The 20,191-nt window shown below is 46.5% G+C and overlaps 1 protein-coding gene across 2 annotated transcripts in view; it reads left to right on the top strand.

The window, feature by feature from the left end:
• The window catches only part of SMAD7 (SMAD family member 7), a 107,547-nt gene that overhangs the window by 45,827 nt on the left and 41,529 nt on the right, over nt 1-20,191 (top strand). The window contains exons 1-2 of one of the 2 annotated variants that reach the window (XM_083575767.1): nt 11,687-12,407; nt 14,225-14,278. In XM_083575767.1, coding sequence (XP_083431893.1) covers nt 11,690-12,407; nt 14,225-14,278 — 772 coding nt within the window. In that variant the 5' untranslated portion in view covers nt 11,687-11,689. Of the gene's footprint in view, nt 1-11,686; nt 12,408-14,224; nt 14,279-20,191 lie in introns of those variants that run through there. The other variant, XM_083575768.1, reaches the window with a different exon arrangement.

The following is a 20,191-nucleotide window of genomic DNA, read 5'->3' as shown; positions in this document are numbered from 1 at the left end:
GCAACGCCTCGGTACTCAAACAACTTAGAACCCAAACACTGCAAACCCGGAAGTAAGTGTTCCAGTTTGTGAACCTTTTTTGGAAGCTGAACATGTTCCGTTTTGAGTGCCACACTTCTGTTTTGAGTGTTACGCTGGGGTCTGTCTGTTTTTGCTGTTTATTTTGCGTTTTTGCTTTTGCAGCTCTTTTTGTTTTTGTGACTGTGTGGAACCCAGTTCAGCTACTGATTGATTGTGTGACTGCAGTACATTGTTTATTGCTTTCATTTTATCTCATTAGATAGTAAAATTCATGTTAAATTGCTGTTTTAAGGGTTGTTTTTTAAAAGTCTGGAACGGATTAATCCATTTTGCATTACTTTCTATGGGAAAGCGCGCCTTAGTTTTGGAACACTTTGGTTTTGGAATGGATTAAGTTTGAGAACCAAGGTACCACTGTTGTTACTGATGTCTTGATGTTCTGTAGTGTGTGGTGTCACAAGTAGAATTTGTCCAGGTGATCTGAGCAATAAAGGCTTGTACAGGGGCAAGCAGTCTTTCAGGTAACCTGATCCCAAGTTGTTCAGGGCTTTCTTAACAAGACTTTGAGCATGCCTGGGATCTGAAATTCTGGAGTATTGGGGCGGGGGCATTCAGAGAAAGATGTGCTCCAGCACCAAAATGTTTAAAGGTAAAGGGACCCCTGACCATTAGGTCCAGTCGTGGCCGACTCTGGGGTTGCGGCGCTCATCTTGCTTTATTGGCCGAGGGAGCTGGACAGCATGACTAAGCCGCTTCTGGCGAACCAGAGCAGCGCATGGAAACGCCGTTTACCTTCCCGCCGGAGCGGTACCTATTTATCTACTTGCACTTTTGACGTGCTTTTGAACAGCTAGGTTGGCAGGAGTAGCAACCGAGCAACGGGAGTTCACCCGTCACGGGGATTCGAACCGCCAACCTTCTGATTGGCAAGTCCTAGGCTCTGTGGTTTAACCCACAGCGCCACCTGCGTCCCTTTACCAAAATGTTTACCTTTTAAAAAATCCCACAGGCATCTGGTTGGCCACTGTGAGAACAGGATGCTGGACTAGACGGGCCATTGGTCTGACCCAACAGATTCTTCTAAATTCTCATTCTCCTGTAAACATGCAGACCCAGGTTCCCTTGGAGGAAGCCTAGTAAGTCTTTAAAAATAAAAAGGCCTGATTCACCCATAAACAACAGAGCAACAGAGAAACGCCTCTCCTTTTTCTTGACCCACTGACTATTACTGGAGGAGTGTTAAACACGAGATTAACTTCCTCAGTGAAATAAATGCAGCTAAACAAGATCACATCTCCGTTATCCTGCCACAATTTCCTTAAAAAAGAAGAATGCAAATCATACATACTAATGATTTAGTTGTTCCTAATGGAACCAAAAGGTATCAGCTATGCACAAGAAAGAAGTATCAGCGGGTTTGGTGGATTCCCATTTGGTAGGAATGCAAACAAACAAACAAACAAATAAATCTGAAAGACTCCAATGAAAACTGAGCAAGCACAGTGGCCAGGAATGCTGATAGACACCTGGGGGGCAGGGGGCAGAAGAGAAATGGTAAACTAGGAGAAGAGAAGAAATGGAACAGAGTACAGTGGTACCTTGGATTACATAGTTGATTCGTTCCGGAGGTCCGTTCTTAACCTGAAACTGTTCTTAACCTGAAGCACCACTTTAGCTAATGGGGCCTCCCGCTGCCGCCACACCACCGGAGCACGATTTCTGTTCTCATCCTGAAGCAAAGTTCTTAGAGGTACTATTTCTGGGTTAGCAGAGTCTGTAACCTGAAGCGTCTGTAACCTGAAGCTTATGTAAGCCGAGGTACCACTGTAGCTGGAACACTAAGCTGGAGATCATCATGACATGAGCCACTAGATAAGATAAGAGCTCCCAAATGTAGAGGGGAAGGAAGGTATTGTGCAGCACAACCCTATGCAGGTTTCTTCAGGAGTAAAGTGCAATGATTTAGGGACGCGGGTGGCGCTGTGGTCTAAACCACAGAGCCTAGGGCTTGCCAATCGGAAGGTTGGCGGTTCAAATCCCTGCTATGGGGTGAGCTCCCGTTGCTTGGTCCCTACTCCTGCCAACCTAGCAGTTCGACAGCACACCAGTGCAAGTAGATAAATAGGTACCGCTCTGGCGGGAAGGTAAACGGCATTTCCGTGTGCTGCTCTGGTTCGCCAGAAGCGGCTTAGTCATGCTGGCCACATGACCCAGAAGCTGTACACTGGCTCCCTTGGCCTATAGAGCAAGATGAGTGCCGCAACCCCAGAGTTGCTGGACCTAACAGCTAGGGGTCCCTTTACCTTTTACTCCCAAGTAAGTGTGCAGAGGACTGCAGGTTTAACAGCGCAAGCAGAGGAAAGCAGAATAATCTTACAGCAGCTTAATGATGTCAGGACTGAAAAGAGTTTGGGATTATATCTTTGGCATGTGTGTGTTTGTATGCCTTTGCTCTGTCACACCCTGGTGCCGTTAGTAAGACAATTAGTTTAACAGTTCCCTGTCTCCAACTGTCTGCCAAATGTTGAATTGCATTGCAAATTAACCTGAGTTTATCACTTGCCATTAACTCTTCAAAGGCAGTTGTGGAACAAGATTTCCAGCAACCCCCTTGGGAAGTGCAGTCTGGAAATACAGATTTGCATGAACCAGAAGCCTTGATTATTATTATTTCTGCGGACAGCAGATCAGGGACAAAAGATTGTCTGGCTCCATATTAACCACCACCATTTTCCAGTTGAATGCTATATACGAATGCTGATACAGAAGACAGTGCCGTACAAACTGTTTCTGTTTTTTAAAAAACCGAGAACTGCGCTGAAAATGTTTTTAATCTGTTAATACTTTGGAAAGCTTTCAGCATTAAAAATATATATAAAAACATGTAAGGCATATGGAAACAGGTGTGTCTGAACTAAGCCGGATGTCTGTATCAGATAAAGAGAGGCGAAAGTAACTCTGTTCTCTTATCTAGGTCATTGAGCCATCATACTGATGAAAAAGAGTGAGTTGCAAACTGTTCAATATATTCTGATGCAGCAATGAGGAAGTAGGTTGGAAAGATTGTGGTCACCTTGGGGAAGATGCACAATTTGCCCCCCCCCCCAATATATCTCCAAGGGGCTAGATCCCAGACTCTAGCACAACTTGAAACAGGAGATCTGCTGTTACCCTCAAGGCCTGGCTTACCTTCTGCTAAAGTCTCAGCCTCAAAGTTGTAACTGATTGATGAATTACAAAGTTAATCTTCAGGTCTCTGTGCCCCTTTTCCACTAAAGGAAGCACTGTGCGGTGAACATTTTGACAAGTCCAAGGCACTAATCCTGCCAGAGTTCTGAATGGGTTCAGCTATTGAGCACATAGCCTGCATGCTTTTGAGTGCTTTATTGATTGAAAACGTTATAACAGAAGTATACAATAGATATTATAGGCAAAATGAGAAATAAAAATAAACAATTACTCATTCTTTAACTAATGCTTGCTTTGCACATCCATTTGTTATTAAATTTTTCAAGACCTCCGATCTTCCCTTTGCATTCCCGATTTAAATTCCTTAAACACGTGCTTAAACTTTACTTTCTCCATATTTTTTGACTTACTATAAATTTTGTTTTGTACCATTATCCTATGGGGATATCCTATGGGGATTTCATTTCCTATAATTCCTAGCAGGAAGGCTTCAGGTTTTTTAGGGAAGGAGCATTTGAACATTTTCTTAAGCTCATTATAAACCATTTCCCAAAATTGTCTGATCTTTTTACAGTTCCACCACATGTGGATCCATGTACCTTCAGCCTCCCTGCATTTCCAGCAAATGTTTGTTCTAGATCTGAACATTTTAGCTAGCTTAACAGGTGTTAGATGCCACCTGTAAAGAATTCAGTGGCAAAGAGTTCATGCTTCGTGATTCCCAGGGACTGGTAGCCCCCTTCTTTACAAATCAAGCTCTTGGTTTTATTGGATGAAGTTTGTAAGTTTTATGAATTTTTTTAAAGTTTATTTAAAAAGTTGTTTTTTAAATAGAGACAGCTGGGGTGTCCAATTTTAAACAAACCCTCCATCAGATTGCTTGATCTTTGGACGAGCGCTGGGTTGGGGAGAAGAGAGAGCCAGTGTGGTGTTAAGAGTGTTTACAATGTCTCTCTCTCATATTTTGTTCCCCCATGTAACATTTTTACAAATCAGTTTCATTTGTTGAGACATTAGGAAGAAAAGGGGGGAGGAGGTGGAGGGGGGAGAAGGTGGGTGGGGGTGGGGTCGGGTGGCAATGTTTCTATTCTACTTACTATATGTAGGGTTTGGTGTCAGCTTTGCTTGTGCAGGTTCTTTGCTGTTCACTTGTGTTCCTTTGGTGGTGAGAGAGGTTGGGGTTGGCCCAGGGTGTGGTTATTCATTTGTGGTTGGCTGTGGTGGTCTTTGTTTTCATGTGTGAGCGGGGTTGGTGGGTGTTTTGGATCACGTTAGCCATATTGATTTGTATGCTGTTGGTGGATTGTTGTTGTTGTCTTGTTGGGCTGTGTATGTGATAAAAGGGAGCCATACTGGGGTGAAGGTGTCTTCTTCTATTTGTCCCTGTGTCAGTTTCAGTTTATTGGTTAATTTTTCTAGTAGGGCTGTTTCCCATACTATTTGGTACCCAAGCAAACTGCCAAAGGTCTTTGGGAAATACTAATGTTTTAAGAAGCAACCTAAAATTCAGCAATGTAGCCTGAAGAAGGGTCAGCATTCTAGCATTTTGATGTCACAAATGAAAAAAGGAGTGTTTTGGACACTCACCACACAGACCTCCTGTTCTTGAGGAACCCTCAACAAAGCCTTCTGAGATGGGGAGTTAAAAGCAGCACCTTGAATCGAGCTCTGGAAGAGTTCACACCCAGTGCTGACCTGCCAAAATAGCTTCCATTCTCTTACCAGCTATCGTGCGGAGAAATATTCAGCAGGTAGAATTCTTCCTGCGGAAGCTACTCTTCTACACGCCGAGCGGTGGCTAAAGGAATGGAAGCCCTTGCAGACCAAAGCATTGGCGAACTTACATTTCAATCCGTTTCACTGATCAACTGAAAAAAGTTCAAACTACTCATGTTTACATTCGAATTATCCATGAGATGGGCGAGATCCACCAGCCTTTGTATGATCCTGTATTCCAGGGGTGGGGAAGCTGTGGCCCAGCAGATGTTCCTAGACTACAACTTCGGCCATCCCTGACCATTGGCCAGGATGGGTGGGGCTTGTTGGAGCTGCGGTCCTTCAAAACCTGGAGGGCACATGTTCTCCACCTTTGCTGCACTCCTAGGAGCAAATGGTTACAATATAGCTCAAACTATTAATCCAGCCAGTCCAGTATCACTTACTTCTACTTGGAAGTTTCTCCAAAGCATAGGTGGAGGTCTTTCACATCACCTGACCCCTTTTTGACTAGAGAAGGACGTGGGACCTTCTGCCCATAAAGGATGGCCTCTAACATGGAGTGGTGGCACCTTGAGAACATCTTGCATTTCTCCAGACCTACCAATGGAACTTCTTTGTGCATTGCTAGACGATCACAATGACTTATGCACAATCTCCCTGCTGCCTGGGCGTGTCTGACTTGTTTACTTCCTTGCATGATTTCATGAATGCATTTATTTATAGCACGAAAGCATTCAAGGCAAGCGGCTGGAACATTGGGCTTGGACTGAGAAGACCCAAGTTCAAATCACCACTTGGCCATGTAGGTAAAATGGGAGGAGCAGCACGTGGAACGCCTTGAGTTCCTTGGAGGAAATGTAAATATAATAAATAAATGAAAACTAAAGGATAAAAAGAAGAGCTGCATTGTGGGATATGGCTTGGACTTAGAACTGTGATGTCAATGCATTCAGGGGGGAAATAAGCTGAAATTTTACAGCAGCAATGGAGCTGGGGGCGGTTCTGAAATGAAAGGCATCCATTATATGCTCCAGGAATTTCTGAAATAAGGAGATCTGAAATAACCTTACAGGAGAATTCTGTTGGATCAGACAAGGACCTATCGAGTCCCACATCCTGTTTCTCGCAGTGGCCATCAAGAAGTCTCTAGGGAGCCTACAAGTAGGGCATGAGGGCAACAGCCCTTTCTCATTGCTTGTGCTGGATGTCAGACATTCTAAGGTTCGCTGCTTGTGAACATGGAGGTTCTACACATCAGATGCTGCTAAGTGGCACCAGATGGCCCAACTTGCCTAGCCAGTTGCAATTTCATTGCTGGTTTAGTTTGTATCCCACACTTTCTGCCGGATACAGTTTAATCCATAAAAGCTGCTAAGGACAAAGCGGCTAAAAATGGCTGATGGAATATAGACAACTTTCTTACACTGAGTCAGACCACTGGCCAACGAACACAGACTGGCAGCGGCTCTGTAGGGATTCAGACAGGACCGTTCCAAGATGTTTGGGAATGAACCTGGGATTTTCTGCGCACAAGACATGAACTGGACTTTCCATTTAACATAAAAGATCTTGACCAGTTGATCAGAGGTAGAAAAAGACTGTGCCTGGTAAACCTTCTTAGGCAGGGAGTTCCAGAGGTGGCTACTGCAGAGAAGGCCCTGCTGCATTTAACTATCGATCTAACTTCTGGTATATGAGACAAATGGAACCACTGCTCCCAAAAGCTTTCCCAAAGACATGTGGGATTTAAGAGATTTAGGGCACAATTCTATACCAGCTGACTTTCTGGGCATAAGCTCTATGGAACTCAATGGGACTTACCTTTGAAAAGGATTGTGGTGTTATGTTTTAAATGGCAGAAACAGAACCTTGAGTTGTGCCCAGAAACTGAATGACACATGAGGACACCTTATTTTTAATTTCCACCTTTGGCGCTGCCCTACCTACATTTCCCAAAGCAACTCACTTAACTGATCTCTTGGCTCCATAAGCTTTGTGAAAGCATAAATTACCACACTTAACATTTAGGAAGCCCGCTCAGCATGCACGTAAATGTGACTTTCAATAACTATTTGCCAGGCAAATAGCATGAAGCACTAGGAGTCAGGGCGTCTAGACTGTCCTCTCGAGCTCTCCTAAAACAGGCTTTATGAGCACGAGTGAGAATCAAGAGTTTCCCATGCCTCAATGTCCCCTCTATAAAATGGGTGCAATAGCAATTTGCACCACCACGTCGCCCATGGCAGGCCACTTTCTTTTGTCCAACTGATTGAGCTCATAGGGCTGAGATCCAAGAGACTTGAGTTTAAATGGCTGCAATATGCAAAAAACGAGATTGCTGAATCCCAGATGGCATACACTGATAGAATTTGCATGACAACAACCCTGGAGTTGTTGGCTTGTTGTTAATGAGCAGCATGCTGCTCCACACTGCTGCACACTGCCTTCCTGCTCCATGGTGCTAGCAAGTGCTAGAAACAAGACAGTTGATGTCCAAACCCTGGATTGTGTGGCTTATTTCTTGCTAACAAACCAGGATTTGTAAACCAGCAGTAGAGATAGGGGCGGGCTTTGGCAATCTATCATAATAGAGGTCAAAATTTGGCACCCCAAAATGGATCTTTTCGATTACGGATCTTCTCAATTTTGCGCCCCCTGGCTTGGCACCCTGTGTGAGGGAATTGCTAAAGGTAAAGGTCAATTAGGTCCAGTCGTGGCCGACTCTGGGGTTGCGGCGCTCATCTCGCTTTATTGGCCAAGGGAGCCGGTGTACAGCTTCCATGTCATGTGGCCAGCATGACTAAGCCGCTTCTGGCGAACCAGAGCAGCGCATGGAAACACCGTTTACCTTCCCGCCAGAGTGGTACCTATTTATCTACTTGCACTTTGACGTGCTTTCGAACTGCTAGGTTGGCAGGAGCAGGGACCGAGCAACGGGAGCTCACCCTGTCACGGGGATTAGAACTGCCGACCTTCTGATCGGCAAGTCCTAGGCTCTGTGGTTTAACCCACAGCGCCACCCACGTCCCAAGGGAATTGCTACACTGTCCTAAATTTGGCACTGCTTAAGGCTCTCTTAGCCATCCTGGCTTGTGTGAACATAGCCAGTGGTATCTTTGAGCCCTAGATTTTTCTGCAAAAGGCCCACAACTCCAACTTTTAAAAATCATTATTATCATTTCACACATCCTGCTAATAATTTGTGGCACAAAGCTCAAATTCCAGTCCTGTGGCCTGGAGAGTCACGCTTAAATTAAGCTCTTGGTGCACTGTAAACAGGGTGTGCAGGGAGCAAACACCTGCAGGCGAATTGGACAAATGAGCTGAAGTAGGTGCTTCAAGGTATCTCTCGCCCAGTATCAGTGGACAGTCCGAGCTGAGAAAACCTGCCTGCTGGACCCTCCAAATCTCAGGGAAATATGAGCAAATCGTACCCAAGAACCTCTGTGGGTTGCAGTTCCATTACACTTCAGCATCCTATCTCTAATGGCAGTGGCCGTGTTAAATTCCCCAGTGGGACTACTGTGGATGAATTTGTTTAATTGGTTCCCATAATATAGAATTCGCAGTGCCAAATGCTCATTTATTCAATAGACTTTGTGGATATGTCTAGGAAACTGGAGTCTAATTATTCTGAGTTTTCCCAAGTCCCAGTGAAGCCTACATGGGAAACCACAGGGATTAATTACCCTGCAACAAACCGTCCAGCCAGTTTAAAATAATTTTAAGTCCAATTGGTTTTAGTGGTAGGAGAGATCAGAGCACACCCATAATTCCCTCAGTGAATAAAAAGGGACTGAAAAGTTTATGGAACGTTTCCTAGTTACCTACAAAAACATTTGCACTTTTTAAAATTCCTGGTTTACCCACCCAAGGTGTAGACGTAATAATAATAATAATAATACTTCACACTTTAGTTTGGAGCACTTTGCATGCATTATCCTAAGATAGATTTGCTTTATTATTCCCATATTGCAGATGGGAATGTTGAGGCCAAGAGCACAGAACCTTGTATCACTCGTAAATTCCTGGAGGCTGCAATCATATCCACACTTAGCTGGGAGAAGTAAGCCCCCTGAAACTATAACATCTCGTCTGAAGAAGTGTCCTGGTGAGCTCGGAAGCTTGCCGGTTATGTTGTGGCATTTACTTCATACAGGTATTATGCTACTGTCCTTCTGGATGTGATTTACCAGCCTGTACATGGTGGAATGTAAATGCTTTCGGGGAAAGGACTTGCCCTTTTCCTTATGCCAGCCCACAAAAATACAGTGGTACCTTGGGTTAAGTACTTAATTCGTTCAGGAGGTCTGTTCTTAACCTGAAACTGTTCTTAACCTGAAGCACCACTCTAACTAATGGGGCCTCCTGTTGCCGCTGCACCGCCGGAGCACAATTTCTGTTCTCATCCTGAAGCAAAGTTATTAACCCGAGGTACTATTTCTGGGTTAGCGGAGCCTGTAACCTGAAGCGTATGTAACCTGAAGCGTCTGTAACCCGAGGTACCACTGTACCATATACATAGATGGTGCCTGATATATAAACACAGTAAATTAATAGCAGTACACTACAGCAATAACAGCAATGGCTTGATTTGACGTGGAGCGCACTCTCGTCTCTTTAATCATGGCTCCCTACCTAATTCCCATTAGCCAATCTTGCTCATTGTGCAAGTAATAGTAGTTGAGGGTAATCCGTGCGCGCACGCCTGCACCTAACTTCTGTTCCTTTCCTCCTCTGACACTTCCTCAAACCTTTCCTGCTTTTCCTCCCTTCTCTCCTCCTTCTCCCCCCTCTGCCTCCTCCCCAGACTTCAGGAATTAAAGAGGAAAAAAAATAGCTTTCAGAAACCCGATGCCCTTTTTGCGCAATACAATCACTGTGCTTTTTTTTTTTTTAAATAAAAAAGCGACAGGGTGTCTAGACGCCCACGTGATAAGAGGCGGGCGGCGCGCGCGGCGCGGGGGGGGGGGCTGGACGGGGACGACGACGGGTTTGCCTGGGCAGGGCAGCGCCGCTGCGCAGTCTGGAAGCCACCGAGGCAAGGCAAGAGATCGGGAAGGAGGGAGGGGGAAAGAGAGAGAGAGGGAGAGAGAGAAATAACCGGGGGAGGAGGAGACGGAGCCTGGCTCGAGCTGGCTGGCTGTCTCGAGAGGAGGGATCAGAAGCGAGAGCTGCCCAAGCGCCCCCCCCCCTCCAGCCAGCCAGGCGGCAGAGGCGCACTGGGGCTCTCCGCTTAGGTGACCTCCCCTCATCCCTCTGCCTTGCAAAAAAAAGCTCTCGCCCTCCCCCGAAGGTTTTTTCCATTTTATTTTAAATCGCCCCCCCTTTTTTTTTTTTGCAAAATCGCGGAGCTGCAGAAGGAGAGTCGGGAAGGAGGAGAGAGGGAAGGAGGGAGGGAAGAAGAAAAGAGGTGGAGGAAGAGCGCGAGAGCGCGCAGCCAAGCTCCGGGCTCTGCTGCTGCTGCGTTTCGGGAAAGGAAGAAGGGAACGGAAAAAGGAAGGGAGGGGAAGGCAAGAGCCAGCCCAGGCGAAAGGAACTGGGTGGATAGTAAACCCCCCCCCCCCTCCTTGCCGCCGCCGCCGCCCGGTTCCTCCTCTGGCTTTCTGCTGCGTGCTTGTGTGTGTCGACGAGAGAGGCGATGCTCCTGCTGGAAGGAGGAGGCGGAGGGCAAGCGGCGCAGGCAGCCGCCAGACGCAAGAGCTGAGAGCGGCATCGCCGGAGAGGCGGAGGAGGGGCTGGCGACACTTTTTCCGCCGCTGTCATTAAGAGGACCGTCCTCGCTCACTTCTCCCGGATTCCTTTCGATCGCCGACGGTCCCCCGACCCATCCTTCTCCTTCGCCCCTGGAACCAGAGGAGAAGGGGGGAGGGCAAGGAAAAAGGTGGCGGTGGGTGGAGAGATCTTTTAAAGGGAGAACTTGGAAGGGGGGGCCCGGAATCCTGCGTTTTAAAAACTCTCCCTTTCTTGCTCGGAAAAGGAAGCAAACAAGCGAGGGGCCACCCCGCCAGGGAGCAGCAAGATCAAAGCGCGTTTGGGAAGGGCAGACGCCGCCAGGGAGCGACCGGATCAAGGTGCTGCGAGCTGATCCGCAGATCGGGAGAGAGCTGCTCCTGCAAAGCTCTGCTTGGAAGAGGCGAACAAAAACAGACCTATCGGGGCGAAAAGGAACGGGGATCTTTGGATCTTTTACTGTGGATTTTCTTCCCCCCTTCTCGACCACAGATTTTTCTTCTTCCTTCGAAACGACCAGATCTAAATTATTTTTTTCTCTTTTTTTTTAGTTTTTGGCTCGCCCCCATCCCCATTTTTGTAAACACCAGGTTTCCTCTTCCCCCTTCTGCACTTTTGGGCTGGATTTAGCACCTACTTTGATCACCTAAGGATCTAAAATCTTGTGCCTTTTTTTTTCCTTTGCAACATTAAAGAAAATATTTTTTTTTGTTTGGAAACGAAACTCCCTCCGCATCACCTCGCCCGAGGGCTTCTCCTTTGAACCACCGCTGAAGAAAATACTTCCATATCCCGTGGAGTTTCTTTGGACCGGGGGAGGGGGGCAGAGGGCATGTTTCGCTCTTCCCAAATCACCCCAGACCCCTTTCTTTGCCTCTTAGTGGATAATCCCCCCACCACACGCACGCTTTAAAGAAACTGTAGGGGTTTCCTCCTTTTTGCTGTTGTTTTTGTGGATCTAGAAGGATTTGCGAAGAGAGGGCGCAAGGCAGACTTGAACCCGAGCCTTTTCCCAAGAGACTGGCGCATGCTTCACCTTGCTTCGCCTGCGTCTCCCGCAGCAGGCAGCGCGCGGCGGCCGGCGCCCCCATCTCCCCCCGGCTCCGTCCTCTGTTTCCACTTCATCCCCATCATTTCAGGCTGCTTCTACTGGCTGCCTGGACTCGGCTCCCGGATTCTTCATGAGTTGCGGACGACATGCCCGTTTTTTAGCCGGGGAACCTTCTTCTCGTCCCGCATGTTCAGGACCAAACGATCGCTGCTCGTCCGAAGACTCTGGCGGAGCCGTGCGCCCGGCGGGGAGGAAGAAGGCGGCGAGCTTGGAGAGGGGGCCGCCGACAGCCGGGCGCATGGGGCGGGAGGCGGCGGCGGAGGAAGCCGGGGTTGCTGCATGGGCAAGTCGGGGAAGCTCGCCAAGGCACACCTCGGATCGGAGGCTGAACTGAAAGCGCTGACCCACTCGGTGCTGAAGAGGCTGAAGGAGAAGCACCTGGAGGGCCTCCTGCAAGCCGTGGAGTCCCGGGGGGGCACGCGGACCTCCTGCCTCCTGTTGCCCACCAAGGTGGACTCCAAACTGGGCCAGCATTGGTACTCGCTCCCTCTGCTGCTGTGCAAAGTCTTTCGGTGGCCCGATCTCAGGCACTGCTCGGAAGTCAAGAGGTTATGTTGCTGTGAATCTTATGGGAAAACGCACCCGGACCTGGTCTGCTGCAACCCCTATCACCTCAGCAGGCTCTGTGAACTAGGTAGGCACCGCTTGACAAATAACCCCTTCCACCCCCACCCCCCAAAAAAACCCCTGAGTGCATCGGTATGTGTGTGTGTTTTGGACGGTCGAAAAAAAAAAATAAGGGAGAAATGTCAGGCCTTTGCCTTCTTCAAGTTGCTCTGGGTCTTTGTGGTGCGTTGGAATTTTTTTCGGGGGGGGGCACAGCCTTGCATCATTCCCTGGAAATGTTGAGATCTGGAATTAAGAGGCGACCCATATTATTCGGCCAGCGACCCAGTTTTGAGTATGTAGGGTACCTCTCTGTGCCCATACCAGTTTTGTTTTATTTTTAAAAGTTCAATCTTTGATGCCCTGTCAAAGAAAAGCCCTGTGTTTTTGTTGTGCATCCATCAGAGGCTTCCCATATATGTCTGTTTTCCTAAGTTAAAAAATAAATAAAATACCTAGGGAGATTTTTAATTTTAGGTTTGAAAGAAGCCCGAGGGGAGTTTTCTATGAGTAGTCAGAACAGTATCGGGACAACCTTTTTTTCCCTCTTTTGCAAACCTGCCCAGTTCTGGGTTTTAGTGTTTGAAGTTCCTGTTGGACCTGCAATCAGGGGGAGCGAAGAAAGCATGCAACAATGACAGAAGGCTCTCCCACCCCCACCCCCACTCTGTAAATAAATGCATTTTTTAAAACCCAGGCCATTAGTTTAAGGTGACATCAAACATTCCTCTGTGTTTTCTAAGTGTAGATTTACTATTTATGCAAAGGAGCTGTAACGCATAGTGCAGGATCAAAGAAGTCCTGATTGGTTTTTGGAAAATACATCCCCAGATCCTCGCGTTTTTTAACATACAGACCTCTAGCCAGCCTGAGGTTTGCAAAAGTAATCCAACACTTTGCTGGCCAGCCGTCCCCAATATTCTCCCACTCAGCCCTCCTTCGCTGCTATAATATAAAAGACAACACACAATTTCCAGGCACCAATCTTCCTTCCTCCTCCGGGCAGGCTGCCTTTTGGTTTCCAAACTGGAAAGGTTGAGGGGGGGGGGGGAGAGAAGAATCCTCAATGCAAACCCTTTTTTTGTGTGTGTGCTTCTGAGTGTAAAGTTCACAGCCTGCATCAAGTTTTGTGTATGTGAGTGAGTGAAAGAGAGAGAGAGATAGAGAACTGCCTTAAGTCATGCTAGCGACCCCTCTCTCCCACCCACCCCCTCTGAAAACCTCGAGGCTGCAAACTCCCCCCACTCTGACCCCCTTCTTCCCCAAACCGCTTGCAAAAACTTTGGCACAACTTTTGAGCAGCGCAGAAGAAAACTGCCCAGTTATGCAGGGCCGGGAAGTTCTTTTGCTGCTGCTGTTGTTCTTTTCAAAGTGGGAGGAAAATGTGAGTCTTGAATTCTGTACTTGTATCTCTCCCTTCTCTCTCCCCCCCCCCCAGCCATCCCACCCGCCCTCTTTCCTCTCCCCACTCCCCCCCCCCAGGCTTTCTGTGAAATGTTAAATGTGCATGCGGAGAGCTAGCCGGGGATTATCAGGGAGCCGGGATCAGTTGGTGATTTCCAGAGCTGGAGTGTTTCAGCCCAGCCAAGGAGGCCCCGCTCGAGACAGCCAGAGGAGCAGATAGTGCGAGCGACTGGCGCCAGCCGGCCCCCTTTGTTTATCTGACAGTTAAATATCAAGGCAATCGCCGCCTAGCTTGCCCTGCCTCCAACCCCCAGAGCTAAGACAAACAGTTTTGCTACAAGAATGCCACTGTTATCATAAGTTCCTATCTTTCTCTCTCTCTCCCCCCTCCTCTCTTCTCATGGCTCTGCTTTTATTTTCTCTGTACTTTTCTAATTCCAGAGTCTCCCCCTCCTCCTTATTCGAGATATCCAATGGATTTTCTCAAACCAACTGGTAAGTAGACTTGTTTTTAAAACAAACCGAACATTTTTTGGGGATGGGAAACTTGGAAACTTTTTTTTCCTGGGAAGGCGGTTCTCTCCCCACATTGCATGCTCATGGCTCTTTTCTTACGATTGTATTGTTTTGTATTATTATTATTATTATTATTATTATTAAGAATCCATTGGTTTCGCTTTTTTCAGCTCTTGTTTGCTTTCCTAGCACTCCTACACAGTTAATCACAAGCAATTCCGCATTAAGATAAGTGGGATTTGCTCCTGAATAAGTGTGGATTGTGGGATTTTAGCTTTTGTTCTTTAAACCCACCAGCTTTCACAAGAAGAGTCTGCCACGGGTTTTTCTAAGCTTGCCTTCCTTACTTGGAATAAGTTCCTTTCAAGTCAATGGGGTTTACTTCCAGTCTGATTGAGATCTAAGTATATTTGCATCTAAGTCCAAAAGAGAGGCTGCAGAGGAACAAGCGTTCCTCACCTGTTCCTGCACATAGTTTACTCAGATGTAAGACCAAAGCGAGTTCAGGGGAGACAGACTCTCCCAACTTAAACCTGCAGTCCAAATCTTTCAAGCTCTTCCCTTAAAAACGAAAACAAACTTGGTTTCTGTTAAAATGCAAACGAAAAGAGCAGTGCTTCATGTCATCCTGACATTTCACCTGTAATGTTTTAGGAGGAGCAGAAGGTGGAACAATAGAAAACTTATTTATTTTTGATTGGTGAATAATGGAATGAGTGGATTTCGAGTAATACGGGTTTCCTGAAACGTCCTATTTGTTATTTCACTTTTGCTTGAAAATCCTGCTTTTGGCACAAGTAAGAGCACACCGAGAAAGAATTATGAAGGGGCACACAGATGTTTTTAGCACATTTCTCCCTGCATCCTTGGTTGCTTGTAATTGAATGGCAGGCTGCCAGGGCAGAAGCCCATTCGAGGCTGGCACCAAACGCTGTTGCGGTTGTCTGCATAAACTTTTGGCTGGCAGCAGGGCTCACCCTGTGCTAGATAAATAGGCTGGCATTGTGGAAGGGAGAGAGAGGGTTTAGTGAAAATCGGAAATGTGGATGAAACTGAGGGGGGGAGGGAAATAAAATTCCACAAAGCCACTTCATATCTCTCCCAAAGATTAATGGACCAAAATACAGATTGCAGAGCAGTTGTCTCTATTGATTACATCCTGATGTCAAGTCGAGTCAATAGAGTTAGCAAGGTTTTTAAAATTGACTTCTTTGTAAAGGCCCAGTTTCAGGCAGTACCAGGAAACTAGTCTCTGCTCCACCAAAGTAAAACTTGTTACTGTTCAGTTCCCTGGATCTGGCTAGTTTGTCAAGTTTAAACATGGTTAATCCCCAGGGATGTACAGGATTGCAGTTTCCCTCTTCAGTGTTCCGGCCACTTTAGGCTGTAAACTCCTTGCAGGCAGAGACCTTTATGAGAGCTGTTGTAGTGTAGACTGAGCTATGAATCAGGAAGTGCTTAGTTCAGTTCTTTGCCATGAATGTGGCCTCCAGCAAATCACTCTCAGCCTCAATTCCCCCATCTGCAATTTGGGGCCTAATAACACCGACATGCCTCTCTTCCAGGGTTTATTAGGATTACAGCTGGATATTGCATGTGAAACACTTTGAACCCTTAAAAGCACTATGCTGCTGGCCAGTATTATAAACAACAACAATGATTTCTTAAAATACTAAAGGTGGTTGAAGCACAGCTGTGGACACACACACACACACACACACACACACACACACACACACCCCGCTTTGTTATTTTTGTAACTTTATGTGTGTTGAGGTGTTTAGCTCTCTTTTGGCCTGCAGTTCTTCTGCATGGAGTGAGGATCATTGAATACAGTGCTTCTTACTTCAGAGTAAACATGCACTGCACAAGGTAGTCGTGTCTTGCTGACATTTGTTTATGCCATGTGCAAGCAGGAGAATGGATTTGCAAGGGGTGGGAAACATCATTTAGATGTGCTCACTGAGATGACAATGTCATGGTTTGCAATCCTTGCAACGCACAATTTATTACTTGCTTTAGCAAGCAATAGTGTGTGGTTTCTGATAGACATATGCCCACTCCAAGGTTGCGTTAGATGCTAAAGCATCTATCGTAACAGGTTCCCAGCAGTCTGTCACATTGCAGTGTGACGAAGAACGAGAAATAACAGGTTCAAACCCCATGGCATCCTTAAATGCACCCATTTTAATTTTGCACTATATGGGTGCCATTCATTCTAAAGGAGGGAGAAGATTACATTTGGGGAGTCTGTTTTGCAGTGTTGCAAAAGCTGACCTGGCACCTATAGAAAGGGACTGCAGTTAGCCAGCTGTGCTCCAGTGGATGGCAGAATGGACTTGAAGCTGCGACGCTTTGCAATCAAATAACTGTTCTCAGTGCAGCCTTGGGCAAGTCACCTTCGCTCAGTCTCAGTTTCTCATTTGTAAAATGGTGGTGCTGTTTTATCTATCTATCTAGCCTGCTTTTCAGACAAATGCTGTCTCCCAAGCGGCTCACATCAATTAAAAAAACGAAATAATGACGAGAGGCGGGCCCTGCCCCCAGGCTTGCAAACTGAAAAGACAAGACACACAAGGCAAAGGGGAGTGGAGGGAAAAGGTAGAGAGGGAGAGATCTTGGCTTGACAGCGCCAGACAGAACAATGTGGTGAGTTGTAAACAGGCGTTGATGTTCCGTCTGGGGCCAGACAGATCTTCCCTTGCTTGGAGGCCTTTGCTGCCGGGATAGAGGTGCTGGCAACTGACCCAGCAGCCCTGACTGGTGGCTGAGGCCAGAATGTGCTTCCTGCCACTTCTGCAATCCAGGGACACAACTGCTGGTTGGTTAGAGCTGAACGTTCTTTCTAGCAGGGAAAGAACCTTTCTAGCACCTGCCTCTGATCAACATCAGTGTTCGTTGTTACCTTTCAGGACTCAAAGTGCAGGCAGCGTGAGAGGTCCCGGCAGACCCAACAAATTCTGGTTTTGTTCCCAGGATGCTGGTAGCCATTGCTGAGGGCAGACTGAGATGTTGGGGCCATGGCCTTGCCATAATGTTCTTCCTGGGAAGCAGAGGGTACATTGTAGGAGTTTTTGGTTTTCCGGCTGGAGGATGGGTTCAGAGTCTTGCTGTCCTGTTAAAATGTGCCATGTAAAAATGGTGTTGCTTTATCTTGCGGCCGTTTCCTCTGAACTAAGCCCTACTGCGTTTGATCAGGCTTTATCCCAAGGAAGTCTGCACACTATTGCAGGTTCAAGAGTGCAATTCTAAACACACCTGCTTGGACAAAGCCAAGCCAGGGAGACTTACTTCCAAGCAAAAGTGGTTAGGATTGAGGTGTCAGTGTTGTTATTTTTGTATGTGTGTGTGTGTGTGTTTAAAAAAGCACATTTTTGTTTATCTACTGCTAATTGCTGTCTGTTGTACAGGCCCAGGGGAATTTGGAAAGAGGGGGCATATATCTGGCAACACCAGAGCTGTTTGGAAAGAATGGTTAAGGGCCTGCCATTTGGTTTCCGGTAAAGATGCTAGGATAAATCTATTAGCAGGAGTTTAAACATCCAGCTGGCTGTTGCCAGGGCCTCATTTTCAGTTAGTGGAGTGATATATTTATTCATTAGCAAGTGTTGACATAAGGTAGCAAAACTGTGTGTAAACAGAAAAAAAAGCCACAGAATGTGAACGTGCCGTTTTGAAAGGAAAAGTTCTCTGTATCGGCCAATGGGAAGTGATTAATGGACCCGGTCGGAAATGAAAAGGCCCCCCCTCCTTTAAGTCCGCTTGGCAGTTGAACTCTGAATATTGTCGCACGTGGAGCATGGAGACAAAAATACTCCATAAGTCTGTCATTACAGGTGGTTATTACAACCTCTGACTCCCATTTGACTTCCTGTTTAATCAAGGCCATTGTGAGGATTGAGAGAGTGAGCAAAAGAGAAGTCAGTTGGTCTGTATATCGTTTCTGTGTTCTGTGATTTTTCCCTCTCACTTTGCTAAAACTGTTGTTTAAATACTGTTTGCTTGAGCCTCAGTAGACAAGAGTAGTCCTGGTGCTTCAGCTGGAGCAATTTGGGGACAGTGCAGATTGGAACGCACTGTGTTTTGGAGTGGCACAACATTCTTCATCAGTGCAATTTCTCCGTTTGCTGATAGAGCAACTGTACTAATGAAAACATTGATTGTTGCCTTAGGATGAGGAACCTCTGGTCTTCCAGATGTTTTGCGGCTTACAGCTCCAGTCATCCCTGTTCATTGGCCATGCTGCCTGGAGCTAGATGGGAGCTGGAGCCACAACAAGATGTGGAAGGGCCACAGGTTCCCCATTCTCTGCTGTTGGGTGCCTTGCATCCAAATTGGTGCTTAGGAATGCAAAACTCTTTCCCCCAGCCCTGCTCTTGGTAATATCACCTTGACAACAAGCCGCTGTGCTTGCAGCACCAACATGCCTGCGTAGTTAGATTATTTGAATTGCCTTTGCTTGCGAAAGGGTGTTCCTCGTGGATGTCTCCCAAAGCCTTTCTAAACAGGAATGTAGAAAACTTCAGAGCAACCTAATAAGATATGCAGATGTGTACTGTTAGTCCAGTTTTTCCAAAGAGGTTATGTGAGGCAGAGCAGAGGATCTGCAAAGCTATAGGCAATGGATGTTAAGTCAATACATGTTGAACAGCAGGAGTTTTGGTGCAGGGAAGAGAGAGACTGGTGCCATGTGTAGTACCAAATGATGGTTCAGAGTTCCAATTTCTGAGCTGCAAAGGTGAAGATCTTGAGAACTATATGCAGTCGTACCTCCGTTTACGTAACCCTCTGGTTACGTAAACTTTGGGATGCACGCCCGGCAAACCCGGAAGTATTTTACCGGGTTTCGGTGCAGAAGCGGTCCTCAGGTTGCGGAAACCTCGGGATCCGACCGGATCTCCGGAACGGATCCCGTCTGCAACCGGAGGTACCACTGTATATTCTATACTAGTTACTCTAGAATTGATGGCTGGTAGCTGGAAATGTGGACAGCTGACTTCAACTTACAGTTGAAGTTGTTTTGGCCTACAACTCCCATGATCCCTAGCTAACAGGACCAGTGATCAGGGATGATGGGAATTGTAGTCCAAAACATCTGGAGGGCCAAAGGTTGGGGGTGCCTGATGTAGAGCATGCATGTCACAGAGACACTTGCAAACTGTATATGTACATCAGAAAAACAACATGTGTGTTACCTATCTGCTTTAATTTATCTTACCATCTATCATGGTTGCAGCTGCCCTTCCAGTTAGTCCTGGGTGATGCTCATGGCAATCCCATTTTATAATAATATAATAATAATTTATTATTTGTACCCCGCCCATCTGGCTGGGTTTCCCCAGCCACTCTGGGCGGCTTCCATAGAAAACCAAAAATACACTAAAATATCACAGATTAAAAACTTCCCTGATTAAAATATCACAGATTAAAAACTTCCTCCCAGCAGCCCTGTGAAGGGTAGATGATTACACTGAGAAATGATGGCTGCCCCAAGACCCACCCAGTTTGCTTGCTTGAGTAGGGATAGACACTCTGGGCGTCCGGTCCAGGTTCAGATCTCTTTCGCCTGCCACACCATGCTCTTCCAAGGAGAAACTATAGAGCTGGAATCATGATTATAATTTGTTTTAGTGCTTAGAAGAGCATGTGTTGCATTTTAATCAACCCATCATCATGATGATGATGATGATGATGATGATAATAATAATAATAATAATAATAATAATAATAATAATAATGGTTTTGTGGATGCTCTATATGTGGGGCAATGACCAAGCCTAGGTATTTTTGAAAGCCAACATCACCTTCACATAAAGCACTCTTATGCCACTTTATAACAGTTGTGGAGAATTTGAAGAACTGTAGTTTGGGAAGAGGGATGGGAATAATACA

The sequence above is a fragment of the Podarcis filfolensis genome, assembly GCF_964270895.1.
Source record: "Podarcis filfolensis genome assembly, chromosome: 11".
Lineage (NCBI taxonomy): Eukaryota > Metazoa > Chordata > Lepidosauria > Squamata > Lacertidae > Podarcis > Podarcis filfolensis.
Note: the sequence above shows the minus strand (reverse complement) of the source record. Positions and strands in the feature narration are given on the sequence as shown.